Here is a 17,673-nt window from a genome sequence, read left to right as displayed (position 1 = left end):
CCGTCTGGCAACTACGTCAACGACGGAGACGGAGACGGAGACGGAGAAAATTTGTTTGGCGAGTTGAAACGGCACAAAAAACGGCGCTCAATAAATACATATAGAAAAATGAGCAACAACAATTAAACAACAAATAGCGCGCGTCGTGTGTTCCATTTCAGTTTATTTGTTTTCAGTCATTATTTAATCGCGTACGCGTTCGCGTTCTGGTTTTATCGTCTTTGTGTCTGAGCTGTGAAAGCAGAGAAGAAGAGTGAGGCAAAACTTCGATTCTCAGTCGATGGGGGTGGAGGCGGTGGCGGAAGGTGTTGCGAAAAGAGAATTGCTTAGAAAATAGTCAGGTTTGGGGTGCTGCGGCGCGGAATCAATATCGATGGTACGCACCAAAAACCAATCGTCCTCGTCCAGCGCTAGCAGCAGCACCAAATCGCCGGTCAAGATTAGCGGAGGCGGCGGCGGCGGCGGCGGCAGCAGCAGCAGCACCAATCGCAGTCGCAGCTGCAGTGAAGCTTTAATCGATGACGGCAAGTCCAGTTCGAAGCTGTCGTCGAATCGTCAACGCACCACAACAACGATAACAACAACAACCACAACACCGGGCAGTTCACCAGACGACGACACCACCGATGCGGATTTGACGCCGACCAGTGGAAACGTGCCGCGAGGCGGACAATCGGTGCACAAACAAAATCTCTACGTTGTTTCATTTCCCATTATATTTCTGTTCAACGTATTGCGCTCTCTGATTTATCAGCTGTTCTGCATTTTTCGATATTTATACGGCGCCAGCACAAAGGTGATCTATCGCAGTCCCCATCGACGCGACTGCAACATTGAGATTGTTGTCCAGAATTCCAAGGAGCAGCAGGCAATCATTTGTCCATTGGAGGGCAGCGGTGTCAACATCGAACAGGCACAGATTCTGCCCCAGCGACAACGCGCACTCCAAACCCTTGAAATGGCAGCCAGTCGTGGTGGTACTGGTGCTGGTGGCTATTCACCTGGTCCCGGTGATCCGTTGCTGGCCAAGCAAAAGCATCATCATCGACGCGCATTCGAGTATATTTCCAAGGCGCTCAAAATTGACGAGGAGAACGAAGGTAAGCCTTTTATGGGGTTGCTTTGTGATTGCGGCTGCTGGAGTGGTGCTTCATGAGTCATCGAACGCAGCGCGCGCTTTGTTGTCGTATCTGTTGTTCGAGCTAGAGATGGGCTCGTGTTGCAATTAGCTAACACGACGTGACACGACACGAACACGAATACTTATACAAACATTTACAATTGCAGCCTCTGTAAAAATTAAATTGACGTTCATGTAATTTACATTTCGTTTGGGTCCTTTCCTATATTTCTTTAGTATCGATGCTTATCCGTATTTGTCCCGTTAAAGAGCACAATAACAGAGGCACAATGTCTTATGTTAAATGTTCGTGTCACGATTGAAAACTCTACCCGCGTTCAACTCTCCTCTCCAACTCTCCGCTGCAAATCAATAGCCGCCCACACACACACACACACACTCGCACACAAGTGCACTCTGTTATTGATACTTCGTTTTACATTTTGCTTTTGCTTCTGTTTAATCCTGCAGGCCACAAAGAGCTGGCCATTGAGCTGTATCGCAAGGGCATCAAGGAGCTGGAGGATGGCATTGCCGTTGACTGCTGGAGCGGACGCGGCGATGTCTGGGATCGCGCCCAGCGCTTGCATGAGAAAATGCAAACCAATCTCTCCATGGCCCGCGATCGTCTGCACTTTCTCGGTGAGTAGCTACTGCATCCATAACTGCTCCGTCCACGAGCTTAGTGTAATTGTTTATTTTGATTATTTTGGTTTTTCTTTTGTTTTGTTTTGTTTTGCACCTGTGTTTGTCGTTTTTTGTTTTGCACATTTTATTTTTCGTTGTGTCCCCCTCCATCCGCCCCGGCCCTTCATTCGCGGCCATTTCCCTGCAGCTTTGCGTGAGGAAGATTTGCAAATGCAACGTTTGTCCCTAAAGGAGCAGCCCAAGAAGCAGCTGCCGCACAAATTTAAACAACCCATGCTGGTGGGTCAAACCACCACCAGCAGCGGCAGCAGCAGCAGCAGCAGAGCAAGCGCTGAGCCACCGAAAATAACATTGCGCAGCAGCGGCTACGGACCCAAAACGGGCGGCGCAACCACATCCAAAGCCGTGCCAGCGGGTAAGTGCCGTAAACTTTATAACGACTGCAACAGCAACAATCAAAGCCATAGCACACAGTCCAGTAAGAGCGACAACAATAACAACAACAACAACAACAGCAACAGCAACAATAATAATAATAATGATAATTGTAATATCAACGACTGCAACATTTTCCTCACACTCTCGCATTTTCACTTCAAGCACCGCATGATTTTTAGTTTGAATTTGAGTTCTTTTAATTAGCTTTTGATTTGGTCTAGACAAAATTATAGCTTGTAAGGCTCTAGCCGCAATCTTTGCAGCGCATATTAATCAAACTCTCATCTCGTATGCAGCTTCTGGGCGCAAACTCACCATTGGCAACAAGCGACCCGGCAATCTGGCCGTAGCCAACAAGTCACAAACGCTGCCACGCAATCTCGGCTCGAAGACAACCTCGACCTCGGTGGGCGCCGCTTTGCAGCGTCAGCCAGGCAAAACGGCAGCTACTCCGCCGGCCGTGCGTCGCCAATTTGTAAGTCACGATTTCACAAGACATCGCAAGACTTCTATTAACTATACATAATCCACGCAGTCATCCGGCCGCAATACGCCGCCGCAGCGCTCACGCACGCCCATTAACAACAATGCGGCCAGCGGCAGTGGCAGCGGGGCCAGCACGCCATTGATCAGTGTCAAGGGCGTGGAGCAGAAGCTGGTGCAGCTGATACTCGACGAGATTGTTGAGGGTGGCGCCAAGGTGGAGTGGTCCGATATTGCCGGCCAGGATGTGGCCAAGCAAGCGTTACAAGAGATGGTCATATTGCCATCCGTGCGTCCCGAGCTCTTTACAGGTAGGCTACATTATCTTCAATCAGAACACATCTTTAACAACAACTCGTTCTTTTGCAGGCCTGCGCGCACCGGCCAAGGGTCTGCTGCTGTTCGGACCGCCCGGCAATGGCAAAACATTGTTGGCGCGCGCCGTGGCCACCGAGTGCAGCGCCACATTCCTAAACATCTCGGCCGCCTCGCTGACCAGCAAGTATGTGGGCGATGGCGAGAAACTGGTGCGCGCACTTTTTGCGGTGGCTCGTCACATGCAGCCATCGATAATATTTATTGATGAGGTCGATTCGCTGCTCTCGGAGCGCAGCAGCAACGAGCATGAGGCATCGCGTCGCCTTAAAACCGAGTTCCTGGTCGAATTCGATGGGCTGCCTGGTAATCCGGAGGGAGATCGCATTGTGGTGTTGGCAGCTACCAATCGGCCGCAAGAGCTGGACGAAGCTGCGCTGCGTCGGTTCACCAAGCGCGTCTATGTCTCACTGCCCGGCGTACAAACACGCGAGCTGCTTTTAAGTCGTCTGCTGCAGAAGCAGGGAAGTCCCCTGGACACGGAAGCCTTGGCCCGTTTGGCAAAGATAACCGACGGCTATTCGGGCTCCGATTTAACAGCGCTAGCCAAAGATGCAGCACTGGAGCCCATACGTGAACTAAATGTGGAGCAGGTCAAGTGTCTGGACATAAGCGCTATGCGCCCAATTACCGAAAAGGATTTCCACAACTCGTTAAAGCGCATACGTCGTTCGGTCGCGCCGCAAAGTCTCAACTCATACGAGAAATGGTCGCAGGACTATGGCGACATTACCATTTAGTTTGGTCGCATTTTCTATTTAATCTCCAATAGGTTTTGGTTTGTTTTTGGTGATCACCCACCCAACCACAACAAATGCAGCTAGCTGCTGGCATATATAAGTCCAGCGGGCAGTCCACAATACCAGAAACAAGGCCACAACGCCTCCATGTCCACGTCGGGCCACACAGCTTGCAAGGCCGGCGCAATCAAACGTATGTGATGTGAGTGACGGAATTTACAATTTGTTGTTGTTCTTGCTGTTGTGTTGCACATGCAACATGCGTCATGCAACCAAGCGCATTAGTTTTCATCTATGACTTGTATTTTTAACATTTATAGAACGTTCATTAAGCAATTAGCTTTTATCTTCATGGTAGTCTTTAATTGTGTTCACAAGTTTTGTTGATTTAATATGTATGTATATGAAATTGCAATTCGTTTGCTTTTTTCTAGCGTACCAGTTTCCTATGTTTAAGAATATCTTCATTGTAAGTTGTTTTATGTTTATAAATGCTATGTTTAAACGGTGCCGTGATCATAATCCATACGAAACATAAATAATAAGCGAAACATACTAAACTCATATCTGTATTTAACTTATTCAAGAAAGATGTTCAATGAGTTTCACTTAATTGCTTAGGTAAACATTTGTAAAATGTATAATTACTATTTTTATTCTATTTTCAATTGTTTCTAAACGAATTCCATGCGTAGTTAAACATTGTTTATACTTCAAAAAATCTTAATAATAAGTTGTTTGCTGTCTACTTCCAATTAAACACATATATTAGCCCTCAAGCAGTTTCTGTTGTACAGTTAATGCCATAGACACTACCATAATAATAATAATTATAAAAAATTGTTTTTAGTATCCAACAAAACCTCCACTCAAATACAATTACACGTAATCGTAGACATAAGCATAGCCGTAAGAGAAAAGCGCCACGTTTCATTGATCTAAGTTGGCTCTAAACATTAACTAGACTTTAGTTCCTTTATGAATATGTACAATAGCTGCAGTCGTTTGTTCAACATCAACGAGCCCAACCAATAATAGATGTGCTTCTATGCATATAAATACATAATTATATTATTTATAGTACCGTTACCAAATTATTGTACCTAGAATTATTAACATTTGCTTACGACGCTAATTAATAGCTTTATGCAGCGCCGCCACAAAAACCCCAAAAACAAAAAACTTAAGCTAATGCGAAAAATAAAAACCATTTCAACAGATATTGTTTATTGTACATTTTTTAAACTATATTTACTATTTGGGGCTTCCTGTTTTATTGGAAAAACGGCAAGATCAAATTTCAGACAGTCAAAAATTAAATATCCTCATTCCTAACTAAAAATTTAATTTTCTCTTAGATTTAGTGGTTCTTCAGTGATTGGAATATCTTTAATAGAATTGACTGGAGATAAAGTTAAATGGATTTTTCTTAAATTTCAAAATCTTCTATTCAAAATGTGCAAATACCAGGTGTGCGTATACCTTTCCAGTCTCAGTTCTACTATAGCTCAGCTAGAGATCCATTGTAATGTTTTTGCCTGGGCACAGGTGGATGAAATGATTTGTTTTTTTGTTATTGTAAATTTAGTTTACTTTGTCTGTGAAATTGTGCACGACTAATTCAACGGAGATATTCGATATTGAGAGGTCTGCGGCAAAATATGTTAGCCCATATCTTGGAATTTGTGGATTGTATTTCTTCTGGCGAGCTATTGCTATTATTAAGTTGTTTAGTGTTTAGTCTGTAAAACTCTTGAAAAACTCTTGAAAATTTGACAGCTTAGCAAAAGGCGGGAGGCAGTCCATAGAATCCAGTTCAGCATGGGCAGAGGCAGTCCTGACATGGTCCGCTTTAACTTCCAGTTAACATTTAAAGCTCCTGTTGGCTGTTAACCTGCCGCCCACTTATGATCGTCACTGCTTTTTCTTATAATAGCCAATATTTTATTTATTTATAATTTTCTTTTATCCGCGCAACAGCGATAAGTAATCGACGAATAACTGTGATTATGCATACTCGTGTAAACTCGTGTTACTTGTATACGATTCCGATAACATTCATCGATATTAATTTAGTTGCAGCTGTGCTGACAGCTGAATGGGTCTCACTGTTGTGCTTATAATACCATTATCAATGGGGGGTCTAACAGTTTTGTGAGTGGTGTTGTAATTATCACACGCGCCAATAATTATGCTTAATTTGCAAGCTGTTTCAGACAATTGGCGACTAACGTGATCAGGTCAACCAGACGTAACTGCATTTCATCAATACACAAACCAGCGGCAAAGTGCAACAACAAAACAGACAAGAAGCATAACAAAATGCTACACCAGCTGCCAATCTATGCCAGCGGCGAGATTGTTCGCGGTTTTGGCCGCGGCTCCAAAGAGCTAGGCATTCCAACGGGTATGTATAGCAGGCACTCGACTGTCGTAACCCGATCACATAACGAATTCTAATACACTCGATTTCTATTGATAGCAAACTTATCGCTTGATGTGGTAAAGTCTCTGCCCGAATCCCTGCACACCGGAGTCTACTATGGCTGGTCCAATGTAAATAATGGTGAGGTGTACAAAATGGTGCTAAGCGTCGGTTGGAATCCATTCTACAACAACAAGGAGAAGAGCGTGGAAACGCATATGCTGCATAAATTCGATTGTGATTTGTATGGACAAACATTGAAAATCTGCATTGTCGGATATTTACGACCGGAAAAAAATTTCGATTCGCTGGACGACTTAATTAAAGTTATTAAATCGGACATAGAACAGGCGAAAACGTTGCTTGACCAGCCGGAAAATAGAAAGCTGCGAGAGGCTCCCTTCTTTTCAGCAAACATTTCAAAATGTTGAATATCTTGATATAGTTTTGTTATCATTCAGGCACTTTAATGCCTCGAATTATCGAAATCCGCGTATTTCATAGAAAATTGAATGTACTTAAGATAGACCTTGATCTTGAATTAAATATCATTATTTACATCACGTAAGTCGATTAATTGATTAACTTAGCCACGTCATTAGACTGAAGTGGAACTGCTCGACTTGTAAATATCCGTCAACAATTCGAATGCTAAAATATATTCAAAAAAAATATTACTGCTATATTATATGGCACTAGGTTAAACATAAAAGTAATGCGCATATGGGCCGTGTTAGACCTGAACTTCCTTTTTATTCCGAAAGAAGTTTACTCAAAGAATATTCCCTCGAAAATTAACAGCACTTGTTTTAAATTGCAAGATTCCATTTTTTTTAACTGCCAAGCTTTTATACTCATTTATGTTAACCGATAGCTAATCGAGCTATCGAGTTACAATACTCATTCTAAAATCATATCGATATTCGGCTCACGTTGTCATCCTTAGCACGACCTTACAAAAATACAAGTGTAATTTACATCGAAATCGGTATTTTATTGCTTTCACTATGCAGCCACACCGATTGTGAAGTTAATCGATTCACTTGTACAATCGCCATCCCACACTGCTAATAAATAAGCTATAAGAATAATCTCTTAAAATTCTATTAAATCAGTGAAAAATTAACGTAAGTAGTCGCCAAATAGCTGATTTATACTCGTCTTAAGTCAAATATAATGTCCTTTTATACTAACGTTGGCTACTTTATTGAATTTTCCACAAAACATGACGCATCTGCATCTGGATACGCCTTTCATTTATGCCGGACACGCATACACACAAAACAAAACATTTGTAAAACACGCACACGCACACGCAAACACGCAGTGCGTACAGCTCTCTCACACACACACACACACACACGCACACACAGGCATAACAAGAGTCAAAATAGATACGAATTAGTTGCCACAAGCAGCAAGTGCACCTACACAGCCCACACCGGAGATATGGCGCACATAGTGGAAAATCAATTATATGCTGCTGCGCAAGCAATTGAGCAGCAGTTGGATCAAGAGATCGATCGCTTGGATAACTTTGACACGGACGATCTGAAGGCCTTGAGAGAGAAGCGCATACAGGAAATGAAAAAGTTAAACAATAAAAAGCAGGAATGGCTGAGAAACGTGAGTACAATCCGGCTGCTTAAGGCAGGTCTCTTTTAATTGAATGTTTATTCTAGGGTCACGGCACGTATTCCGAGTTGGCCGATGAGAAGGAGTTCTTTGAGGTATCCAAGAAATCGCCGAACATTGTGTGCCACTTCTATAGGGATAGCTCGGAACGCAGTCGCATTGTCGACATGCATCTGAAAATACTCGCCGCCAAACATGTTGAGGCCAAATTCTGCAAGGTGAATGCTGAAAAGACACCGTTCTTGACCCAACGTCTACGCATCAAGGTGCTGCCAACAATAGCACTCGTGAAGGACAGTAAAACCAAGGACTTCATCGTGGGCTTTACCGATTTGGGCAACTGTGATGACTTCTCCACAGAGATGCTCGAATGGCGTATTGCCCATTCGGGCGTCATTGAGTACAAAGGCGATCTTATGCAGCCACCAGATGTGAAACGCAAACCATTTATAAATCGCCCACAGAAGACTATACGCGGCGGCTACGACTCCGATGATTCAGATATCGATCTGGATGATTAATGTGGCGCCTACGGCAGCCGCAACATAAACAAAAACACAACCACAAAGTAAACACTAGCTGCTTGGCACTTTGTTGCGCCTGGAACACTCAACAAACAAACAAAACAAAAAACATCATATGAAATGAAAACAAATCAAAACCTAGCACATGAATGTAGGAAACCAATTAGGCATACTTTATCGTTATTTATTTAATTATATAATTCCAATCGAGCTAATGCTACTAACCCTAACCTTAACTCTCCATGTCATTGGGGTGCTCACTGCGAGCTTATATGGTTGCCTTTCCTCCTTTATATTTTTACACACTCTAGTGGCCAGCTAAAAGCCCCTCTATGTTGTTCGTTCAAAATAGGCCTTGCGCGCCTTTGGCACAATATGATTAGTTCTAACTCGTAATGAACACCTACGTAAATATAAAAGACAAAACTGGCATAGATTTTCTAACAATATCTGACATTTGGCAGTGATGCATTTCCTACTGTAGAAATAACTAACTCACATGTACAAGTTTTTTACATTTATTTTTGTAATTCTACAAATACATCAACATGAAATCGACTTCACATTAAATGGCAAGTACGGATACAAATCTATTTTATTTGAGATACTTTATGGTTTGGGGCCAACAGATGTAAAAATGTATACAGCAAGTCCCAAACAACTAATTAAAAAGCATATATTGACACGTAGCCAGCATTTTACCTGCGCGTAACAAAAGGTTTCACTAATCCGCGCCAGCTTGCGCGTCATAAACCCAAGCAGATGCAACTGCTGTCAAGTTTACCTGCCAACACGCATATAAACACGGCGCTGCATCTGAACCCTGCACATTTAGTGTTTGATTTTGGCACGGCCAACAAGTCATATTTCGCGATGGTGCTTGAAGCCGATATACGGAATATTGTGCATACACTAAAGGATAACTACAGCCACGAGGAGATCGCACAGATGCTGGAGTGTGATGTTGAAAGCGTGACCAGCTGCATTACCGAAACTGAGCAGCATGATGGCAAAGTGGCTGCTAAATTGAAGCTGAGGCCGCTGCCCGAATTGCAGAGCAGGCGGGAAGTTGGACGACCGAAAGTGTTTGAAAATCGCAAGCTGGTCGAGCAGATGCTCTGCGATCATCCGCACTATACGTCCATAGATGTGCAGCGCGAGCTACTCACACGGTTTGGCATTGAGGTGAGCCGTCGCACGCTGCAGAGGCGCATCAGCGAGATAAGGGCGCGCCCATTTCCGCCAAAGAATCGAGGCTTGAGTGCGACTGTACGGCAGAGACGCCTCGAATGGGCACGCGCTCACGAGGAATGGACGGTGCAGGACTGGCGCAACATCTTCAACATGGACGACCAGAAAGTTATGGTAGATTCAACGCCCAAAGAGATATACTTGGACACCTTGGTGGGCCCCGATTGCGGCGAATGCACTGATTTGAACCTGCTGGAGCAACTAATGGCCATCATACAGCCCAAGATACAAACGCAGGCGCCACAAAATGTCTACGAGTTCCGCTCTGTGCTCTACGACATTTGGCACAGCGATCAGGAGCTGGTGAACAAGATAGATCACCTATACGAGTCGATGACGTGGCGTGTGGAGGCTGTCTTACAAAGCGGCGGCGCAGAAATTGACTTTTGCTAGACGGCCGAGCTAATTGTTTATCTTTTGTGGCAAATACACTTGATTATTATATTAGTTGTTTAAGCACAAACACATAATTGCTTTCATTAAACATTTTAGCTTACAATGTAGGTTTATTTTTATAGGATATAACATTGAATATGATTGTTAGAATTGAAGGTGTCATAAATAAAATTTCTAATTACACTATCGAGCACTGCTTTCAATGAAATTAAAATTTACATATATTGGAAAAGTGTAAAATATGTGTGATGTATGAAATGCGTGAAATGCGATTTCTATATTAAAAAGAACAATAGCTAAAGCCATTTACATGATGTCCTTGGGGAATATAACCAGAAGCAGAATTCCCTTAGCTTATAAAAGTGTTTGCTTCTTTTCTATATGTAAACTTTGTCCGGGTTTATTAATCGTTTGATTTTGGCGACCCGAGGCCAAGTTGGTTAACTAGATAACCTTTGGCGTTTACTGGGTGAAACCAGCACCGCAGTAGGCTGAAGCTGATGCGCACCAGAGATTGCATCAAAAATGCTCGACTCGGAACGTTGATATTCACTGCCAATATTTTCCAGATTAAGATCGGCATTTAACACAAGAACCTGCAATGACAATACAATGCATTTAGTAACCCTTTTAACAACGAGGCGAGTTCAATTCAAGCAACCTTGCTTTGCTGCGGACGCCTGTGGTGTATCAGCCAATCCTCGTGCAGCTCATGCAACTCCTGTAAATACTTCAATGGCACGCAGCTCTCCTCGGAACGGGCGCGCTGACGTATACGTTCATATGCCACTTCGGGCGAGGTGCGCAGATATATAATTAGATCGGACTGCACGTGTATCGATTCCTCGATGAACTTGTACCACTCCTGCAGTGTGTTGTACATGCCCAGCTCCAGGGAGCCATTGCGAAACATATTCTCCACAAAACAATAGCTGTAACGGCAAGATAATTAATTTGATAAACTCTACAATCTGAGCAATATGCTGCGCACCGTGAACTGTAAATAGAGCGTTCGATTATTTTCAACTTTTTGGACGTGGGTGCCGTGTGCGCCTGGAGCATCGTTAATGTGACGTATGACTGAAAAGGCATAGCCCACTTTTGTGGATCCTTGTACATTTTCTCCAGCAAATTGACGCCGTTGACGTTGCGCCATTTCTCCACGGGTTCTGTGATCAGGCAGACATCCTTGTCATATTTCTGAAAGTGGTTCAAGAATGTCGTCTTGCCACTGCCAATGTTTCCCTCAATCAGCACCGTGAAGGGCTGTGTGTCCTGGGCGAACTTTCGGCCATTGCCTGTGCATGCTTTTGCCGTGGCCATCATTAAAGCTAAGCGTTTATCTGTTCGTTAAGAATGTGTTATATTTATATAAGTAAGTCTTCTAAAATATACTGCATCAATGTAACGATGGATTGTGAAATTGTGCCGACAGGCAAATCAATACAACTGTATGATGAGATCGCGACTCACGAAGCAACTACGAGATAGTCTCGATTTTGGTACCGAGAACAGCAAAAAAGCGGGAACCCTCTTTGAAAAGGCGGGATTTCTGAAAATTGCTTGTTTAGGTTCTTAACAGCTGTTCGATTAACAAATGCTTGTTAACTTAAAATCGATAAGTGTTAGGAAATTATTTACATATTTGCTGGATGATTTTTGGTGAACCCGGCATCTTATGTAAATTCATCACAAGTTACAAAATATGGATTGTTGTCTATATTTATTAAATTTGTTTATTCTTTTTAAGTCCAATTGCAGGGAATACACGAAAACAGCTGGCAACAAAATCTCTGGCGTTTAAGGCCTTTTGTTTTCTTTCCGCTTTTCTTACACCAAAAAAACAGAATGTAAAATGGCCAGGTCTAACATTAACTTTACATTGATAAGCATTTTGACATCGAATTTAACATAGAATTTCTCGCATGTACAGAGTACGATTGCCATCTCTACTTTTGTGGAAATGGCAAGTTAACATAGTGTACTACAGCGTTAAAAAAATAGAATCAAAAATGACGGGACGTTGAACCCATTACTTGAAAGTCAGCTAATTTATTTTATTATAGATTATAATTATAGAAAATGTACAGTAAAAGTCTAAATAAATATGATAGAAAACAGATTTGTGTCCTGGAAATTTCAGTCCATTTTCAAAAAGAGATTTACTTTGAAAAGTTACCAGCCCTGGTCGCAAATGTTAAATTCTCAAATGCTGTAAGGTTTTGTAAAATTTTACAGTAGTAAAAATTGAAATGGTATTCGAATCATCTAACTGCGCATTAAGGATATACTCATTAATCTAAACTACAATATATGTCGAAATCATTCTAATTAAGTTCTTTTGTCAGCGCTATCTATCTATCAAATTTGTTGGCAGTGAAACCAAAAACATATAATTACATTATGTATTGATGCGATTCAAATAATTTATTCCAGCGAATAACTAGGTGGATAGAGCCCGCAAAACTATCGATAAGTATCGTAATATGTGCATGAGACCAAATTGAAAATGTTAAAGCTGCCATAAATGTGGGCACACTGTTTGTTATATTGTAGAAAGAGGAAAACGTAAATTGGCATAATTTTATTGTTAATACTTTTCGTTTAAACTCAACGCGAATCCAGTTTTCGCACGGCTTAGAGCGAAAACCTTGCGTACAAAAAAGAGGTTTACTCGGCTCAGTATATTAATTTTAGTATATAAGAAATAGTTGGGGCCTAATTTCACAGTGTATTATAAATGTGAAAACAAATTATATGACCTAGATAAGCTGAGCTTAGTTTGTGGAACCTGCTTACGAGTTGTACTTGTCTGTGATTGTAAGCCCCGGACCCAACAAAACATAAGTCAAACAGTTGGACATGCAGCCCAGTTATATTTGTGCCTCTTCCGTCTCCATTGCTGCTCCTGCACTTGACAACGCAAACCTGTGGGTCACTTATATAAAAGTTTAATTACTTTAATAGCCGTTCGCTCGCTTGTTGCTTTATTGTTTGTTTCCCCTTGCCGTGTGCCCTCCCCTCCGTTTCCATGTTAGCGCAGCTCGATAAATGTAAAACCAATAACAATACACACACACACACACACACACGCACATGCATTTGTTAACTATCAAGGGTACAAAGTTCGAGTCCAGCTCACAACAATAGTAAAGTGCCATGTGTTCATGACTCTGAAACTCTCGATTTGGAATGTTAATGTAAATTGTACATCTGTATGTACATATATGTGTATATAGAGACTTTTAATAAAAAATTTTCCATTTAAAAGTTTGTCTTAAATTTGTTTTAAATAAATCTATTATTTTTTTTTCAGCACATTCGCGTAGAGGCTACAAAAAATTGTGATGGATTCCTCAAAGAAACTGCTGGAAAGCAACAGCTCTGGCAGCGATAAGGAGTTGGCCAGCACCAGCGTCAACATTACCGATCAGGATTCTGGTTTGCCCTCGTCGGTCGAAATGAACGATACTCCTGCGGCGCAGAGCGCTGCCGGCGAGGATGAAGACGAGGACATTTTCGAACAGGTGACCATGATATTGCGCAAGCGACGCGGCTGGGGACCAGGTGACTTGCTCGAGGATGACGACGACGAGCTCGTCGAGGAGGACGATGCCGGTTGCCCGTTGCCGTCAACGCCAGAGGACACCCAGCTCATAGAGGCCGAGGTAAGCCCAAAACCAAAGACGCAATCAGCTGTGCGAGCTAGCTGACCCAGTGGTCAGCGGCTATCAGCATGTACAACTGGGTTGGACACATATTTATACGTACACATGTATTGGTTAATGCATATATAAATGGAAACAATCGTTCGCTGACATTTTGAATGTCGCGACCAAGCTTATCATATCGCTGGAGTCAGTTCGATATGCCTAGGCGCAGGTGCAAAATGTCGACAAGACAACCAGCCAGCCAAGCAACCTACCCACCACCCGCACCACCTGGGCTGTAGGCATGTCTGCGTAGTTAAATATACATGTACATGTATTTATAACTTATTGTTGTCATTTGCGTCTGCATTGACAATTAGCACGCCTTGTGGGGGGGTCAGGTGCGGATTAGGCGTTCAGCACTGGATTTGGGCGCAAAGCAAATATTAAAAAAAAAAAAAACCAACAAAAAAAAAAAATAAAAACAGATGTGACGCAGATAGTTGTTTTACGTCTGGCGTCGATTTTTTTACACTCGTTATCTTATCGCGGGCTCCGTTCGCATTTTCTTCCGCCGCAAATGTGTACACAATATTTGAATTTAGTAGGCGATCGACTATCACTTCAAAGTACAAAACTTGCCATTTGCCATTTCGTGCACTTTATATATTTTATTTAGTATTTAAATTTAATTTTATGAGCTGCTCAATGGCTGAGTCGCGAGTTGAGTTCGATGCTGTTATAAACGTGGCCGAATCTGTGGAAACATTTAAGAATCAACCCTATGAAGAACCAATTCATTTTCAATCAAGCGAAATCAACGTTAGTCTCTGGCGCATAGTAAATTAATTTAATGCCTTTAAGTCTGCCCCAAAGTCTGCCCAAGCTTAACGTATTTATTTTTTCTTTCAGATGACAGAAGTCTTAAAGGCTGGCGTGCTCTCGGATGAGATCGATCTGGGCGCACTGGCTCACAATGCCGCCGAGCAGGCCGAGGAATTTGTGCGCAAGGTAAGCTGAAAGCTCAAGCAAAAACATTTCTTTGACGGGCCCTTTTGTAATTTCTTTCAAATGTATATTTAACAATCATGTACTAACACACATTCGTTTTAAACCATATTCACATTTGATGTTTAATAAATGCACTTACTGTTTTTTGTTCAATCATAAATTGTTCATTCTGTTTCGTTTCATGATTCCTTCCAAAATATTTACATGCTATATATATTTTCGTGTTTAATATAATTTTGTTTGTTCACAGGTTTGGGAAGCCAGCTGGAAGGTTTGCCATTACAGAAACTTGCCCAAATGGTTGCAGGATAATGATTTTTTGCATCGCGGTCATCGCCCGCCGCTGCCTTCGTTCCGAGCATGCTTTAAATCGATATTCCGTGTGCACACCGAAACTGGAAACATCTGGACGCATCTGCTTGGCTGCATTGCTTTCATTGGCGTGGCCCTCTATTTTGTATCCCGTCCCACAGTTGAGATACAATTTCAAGAGAAATTAGTTTTTGGTGCATTCTTTATGGGCGCCATCATTTGTTTAGGATTTTCTTTCGCTTTTCATACGTTAAGTTGCCATTCGGTTGAGATTGGCAGACTGTTTTCAAAGTAAGTCTGCATACTCTAATCTACATATCTACCTAGTTATATTAACCTTAATAATATGCTAATTTCAGACTGGACTACTGTGGAATTGCACTACTCATAATGGGATCCTTTGTGCCTTGGCTTTACTATGGCTTCTATTGTCACTATCAGCCAAAGGTGATATATCTTTCTGTGGTCTGCGTGCTTGGCTGTCTTTCCATCATCGTCTCGCTGTGGGATAAGTTTTCGGAGCCAGCTCTGCGTCCGCTGCGTGCCGGCGTATTCATGAGTTTCGGCCTCTCTGGAGTTATTCCGGCCATTCACTACAGCATCATGGAGGGTTGGTTAAGTCAAATTAGCCGCGCTAGTCTCGGCTGGCTTATACTGATGGGTAAGCAATGCAAATAACACTAACTTATATTTTGTACTCAATTTTTTTACTTGATTTAAGGCTTACTCTATATACTTGGTGCTTTATTGTATGCTCTACGCGTGCCCGAGCGCTGGTTTCCCGGCAAGTTTGACATTTGGGTAAGTTTATTTTAGGATTGTCTTATAAATCAATGTTATATTTACCAATGTGTTTCGCCTCTTGCAGTTCCAGTCCCATCAACTTTTCCATGTGCTTGTTATAGCGGCTGCGTTTGTGCATTACCACGGCATCTCCGAAATGGCTATGTATCGCGTCACCGTCGGCGAATGCACCGTGCCAATCGAGCCAATAACTTTTTAAATGCTCCCGCAAATTCAAATCTTACATTAGGCACATCAAATCATATGCACACTCCATACACACACACACACATACACAAACACCAACATACACACACACACACATCTATCTATATGGAAAATCTATCGCAGTTTGACAATGCGGCCATTTTAGTGTTTGGCCCGCATTCGTTCATTGTTGTTTGGCTAAAATAAGAAAAATACCTACATTCAGGATGAATACAAGGACATCTGTTTTCGGATTGATTATTAAAAAGCTCGCGTTAAAAATTACTTAGCAATACCCGTTTATTATGATCGAATGAAATCTGTAGTAGTTTAATTAATATAATAATTTATAAAAGTTTAATTTTTACCTAATTTTATTTTAGATTATTGATCTTTAAATAGTACATATTTAGCCGATGACATTCTCGTTTAAATGTGGCGTAATCGTAAAACTCAAATGAAAGCATTTCAACAATCGTTGCGCTCAGGGGCTTAATTTAAAACCAATTTACTAAGGCCACTCAAGCAATTTTATACTTTAAGCTTTTCAGTTGAGAACGTTTTGATAAATATTAAAAAAAGAAGTACATTTCAGTGAATCAAAATAATAATAAATACAAAATCGTTAGCATAGATCTGATTTTTATTATTTCTCAAATATAAATATATTTCAAAGATATAACCGGTGCAAGACTTTATTATAGCACGTATATATGTATATTATAATATAAAGCGAATCAAGACAGAACTTTAAATCAAATAAAATGTCAAATTGCGAATCAAAAGGGGCTAAAAAACTACAAGTTGCAATGCTTTGTTCGCTTTGGCATTAATTGAATGCATTCTAGAGAACATTCTATTGAATTGATCGCTTAGGCTCTCAAGGCTATTTAAAGTTTCGAAAGTACATTTGGATGTATTTGCCAAGTTGGTGATTAACTTTTAGAAACATAATGTGGCTCAACACGGGAGAGTTTCCTCATCTTGCCATGTTCTTAATTGCTGTGCTCCATTGGCTTAGCCTAATGCGCATATCGAAATCTGTAGAGAGCCGCCTTTGCCAGTGGGTTTATGAGTTGAGTTCATATACTTACTAGCTGCTGTTTGTTTTGGTCTTGGACTCGACAGCGAGGGCAACGTGCTGCCTGCTAATGACTCGGCAAAATTTGGCTCAAGCTTTGACTTTGACCCGCTGTCTTGACTTGATCAAATACGTTTAGTCTGAGTTGAGATTTTTTTATTCGTTCGTTCTACTTCAAGTCTTTGTCTTTTGTTGCTAATATGTCAAAGATTTCGATAGATCATTTAGTTGCTATGTAGTACACACACACACATACACATATATATATATATATTTATTAATACCTATTTTAATTATGCAAATATTAAAGTTCTTCGTAGTGTGTTTTAATAACTACATAAATACCCAATTGCGCTTGTATTAGTTTTCAATTTACAGATTCCAACTTAAAATTGTGTGACAAATTCATTCACAAAAATACAAATTTATTTGATCATAAAACAAAAATTTGCCAGCCAAAGAGCCAACGCATCGTGCATATAAATTAGTTTGGGACTAAGCTCCATAATCCTCAACAGTTATTTGTTCCAATCGAAATAGTTTTTGGCTTTTTATAAAATGTCGCCAAAGAGATTATGTCTTTTTTCGGGTTAA

General features: G+C 41.4%; 6 protein-coding genes across 12 annotated transcripts; 5 read left to right on the top strand and 1 right to left on the bottom strand.

Annotated features, from left to right (window-relative positions):
- Nucleotides 1-46: 46 nt before the first annotated feature.
- Nucleotides 47-4,882, top strand: spas (spastin). 2 transcript variants are annotated; one of them, XM_002054801.4, is made up of 6 exons: nucleotides 47-1,100; nucleotides 1,592-1,762; nucleotides 1,956-2,183; nucleotides 2,503-2,681; nucleotides 2,742-3,000; nucleotides 3,059-4,882. In XM_002054801.4, the coding sequence occupies exons 1-6, from the start codon at nucleotides 374-376 to the stop codon at nucleotides 3,802-3,804; spliced, it is 2,310 nt and encodes a 769-aa protein (XP_002054837.1). In that variant the 5' UTR covers nucleotides 47-373; the 3' UTR covers nucleotides 3,805-4,882. The 2 variants fall into 2 exon arrangements, with proteins under 2 accessions (XP_002054837.1, XP_015027772.1); XM_015172286.3 differs by lacking the exon at nucleotides 1,956-2,183.
- Nucleotides 4,883-5,874: 992 nt separating this feature from the next.
- Nucleotides 5,875-6,792, top strand: Rfk (Riboflavin kinase). Of its 2 annotated transcripts, none has more exons than XM_002054802.4 (3): nucleotides 5,875-5,958; nucleotides 6,021-6,211; nucleotides 6,287-6,792. In XM_002054802.4, exons 1-3 carry the CDS (start codon nucleotides 5,903-5,905, stop codon nucleotides 6,658-6,660), a joined length of 621 nt encoding a protein of 206 aa, XP_002054838.2. In that variant the 5' UTR covers nucleotides 5,875-5,902; the 3' UTR covers nucleotides 6,661-6,792. The 2 variants fall into 2 exon arrangements, with proteins under 2 accessions (XP_002054838.2, XP_015027773.2); XM_015172287.3 differs by having other exon boundaries at nucleotides 5,940-5,958; nucleotides 6,012-6,211.
- Nucleotides 6,793-7,198: 406 nt separating this feature from the next.
- Nucleotides 7,199-8,981, top strand: LOC6631194 (thioredoxin domain-containing protein 9). The gene is made up of 3 exons (XM_002054803.4): nucleotides 7,199-7,356; nucleotides 7,557-7,855; nucleotides 7,912-8,981. The coding sequence occupies exons 2-3, from the start codon at nucleotides 7,679-7,681 to the stop codon at nucleotides 8,383-8,385; spliced, it is 651 nt and encodes a 216-aa protein (XP_002054839.1). The 5' UTR covers nucleotides 7,199-7,356; nucleotides 7,557-7,678; the 3' UTR covers nucleotides 8,386-8,981.
- Nucleotides 8,982-9,015: 34 nt separating this feature from the next.
- On the top strand, nucleotides 9,016-10,040 carry LOC26531500 (uncharacterized). The gene has a single exon (XM_015172420.3). The coding sequence runs from the start codon at nucleotides 9,151-9,153 to the stop codon at nucleotides 10,030-10,032; it is 882 nt and encodes a 293-aa protein (XP_015027906.1). The 5' UTR covers nucleotides 9,016-9,150; the 3' UTR covers nucleotides 10,033-10,040.
- A 69-nt stretch (nucleotides 10,041-10,109) lies between these two features.
- Nucleotides 10,110-11,891, bottom strand: dnk (deoxynucleoside kinase). Of its 2 annotated transcripts, none has more exons than XM_015171346.2 (4): nucleotides 11,677-11,891; nucleotides 11,027-11,378; nucleotides 10,697-10,967; nucleotides 10,110-10,631 (listed from the first exon to the last, which is right to left on the bottom strand). In XM_015171346.2, the coding sequence occupies exons 1-4, from the start codon at nucleotides 11,723-11,725 to the stop codon at nucleotides 10,476-10,478; spliced, it is 828 nt and encodes a 275-aa protein (XP_015026832.1). In that variant the 5' UTR covers nucleotides 11,726-11,891; the 3' UTR covers nucleotides 10,110-10,475. The 2 variants fall into 2 exon arrangements, with proteins under 2 accessions (XP_015026832.1, XP_002054840.2); XM_002054804.4 differs by lacking the exon at nucleotides 11,677-11,891 and adding an exon at nucleotides 11,509-11,637.
- A 655-nt stretch (nucleotides 11,892-12,546) lies between these two features.
- Nucleotides 12,547-16,359, top strand: AdipoR (adiponectin receptor). 4 transcript variants are annotated; one of them, XM_015172289.3, is made up of 7 exons: nucleotides 12,547-12,703; nucleotides 13,352-13,703; nucleotides 14,598-14,696; nucleotides 14,947-15,299; nucleotides 15,368-15,669; nucleotides 15,730-15,809; nucleotides 15,877-16,359. In XM_015172289.3, exons 2-7 carry the CDS (start codon nucleotides 13,383-13,385, stop codon nucleotides 16,009-16,011), a joined length of 1,290 nt encoding a protein of 429 aa, XP_015027775.1. In that variant the 5' UTR covers nucleotides 12,547-12,703; nucleotides 13,352-13,382; the 3' UTR covers nucleotides 16,012-16,359. The 4 variants fall into 4 exon arrangements, with proteins under 4 accessions (XP_015027775.1, XP_015027776.1, XP_002054841.1 ...); XM_002054805.4 differs by lacking the exon at nucleotides 12,547-12,703 and adding an exon at nucleotides 12,779-12,965; XM_015172290.3 differs by lacking the exon at nucleotides 14,598-14,696.
- The last annotated feature ends 1,314 nt before the right edge of the window (nucleotides 16,360-17,673 follow it).

This window comes from Drosophila virilis, chromosome 2 (assembly GCF_030788295.1).
Source record: "Drosophila virilis strain 15010-1051.87 chromosome 2, Dvir_AGI_RSII-ME, whole genome shotgun sequence".
Classification (NCBI taxonomy): Eukaryota; Metazoa; Arthropoda; class Insecta; order Diptera; family Drosophilidae; genus Drosophila; species Drosophila virilis.
The sequence above is the reverse complement of the archived record's forward strand: the minus strand, read 5'-3'. Positions and strand labels throughout refer to the sequence as shown.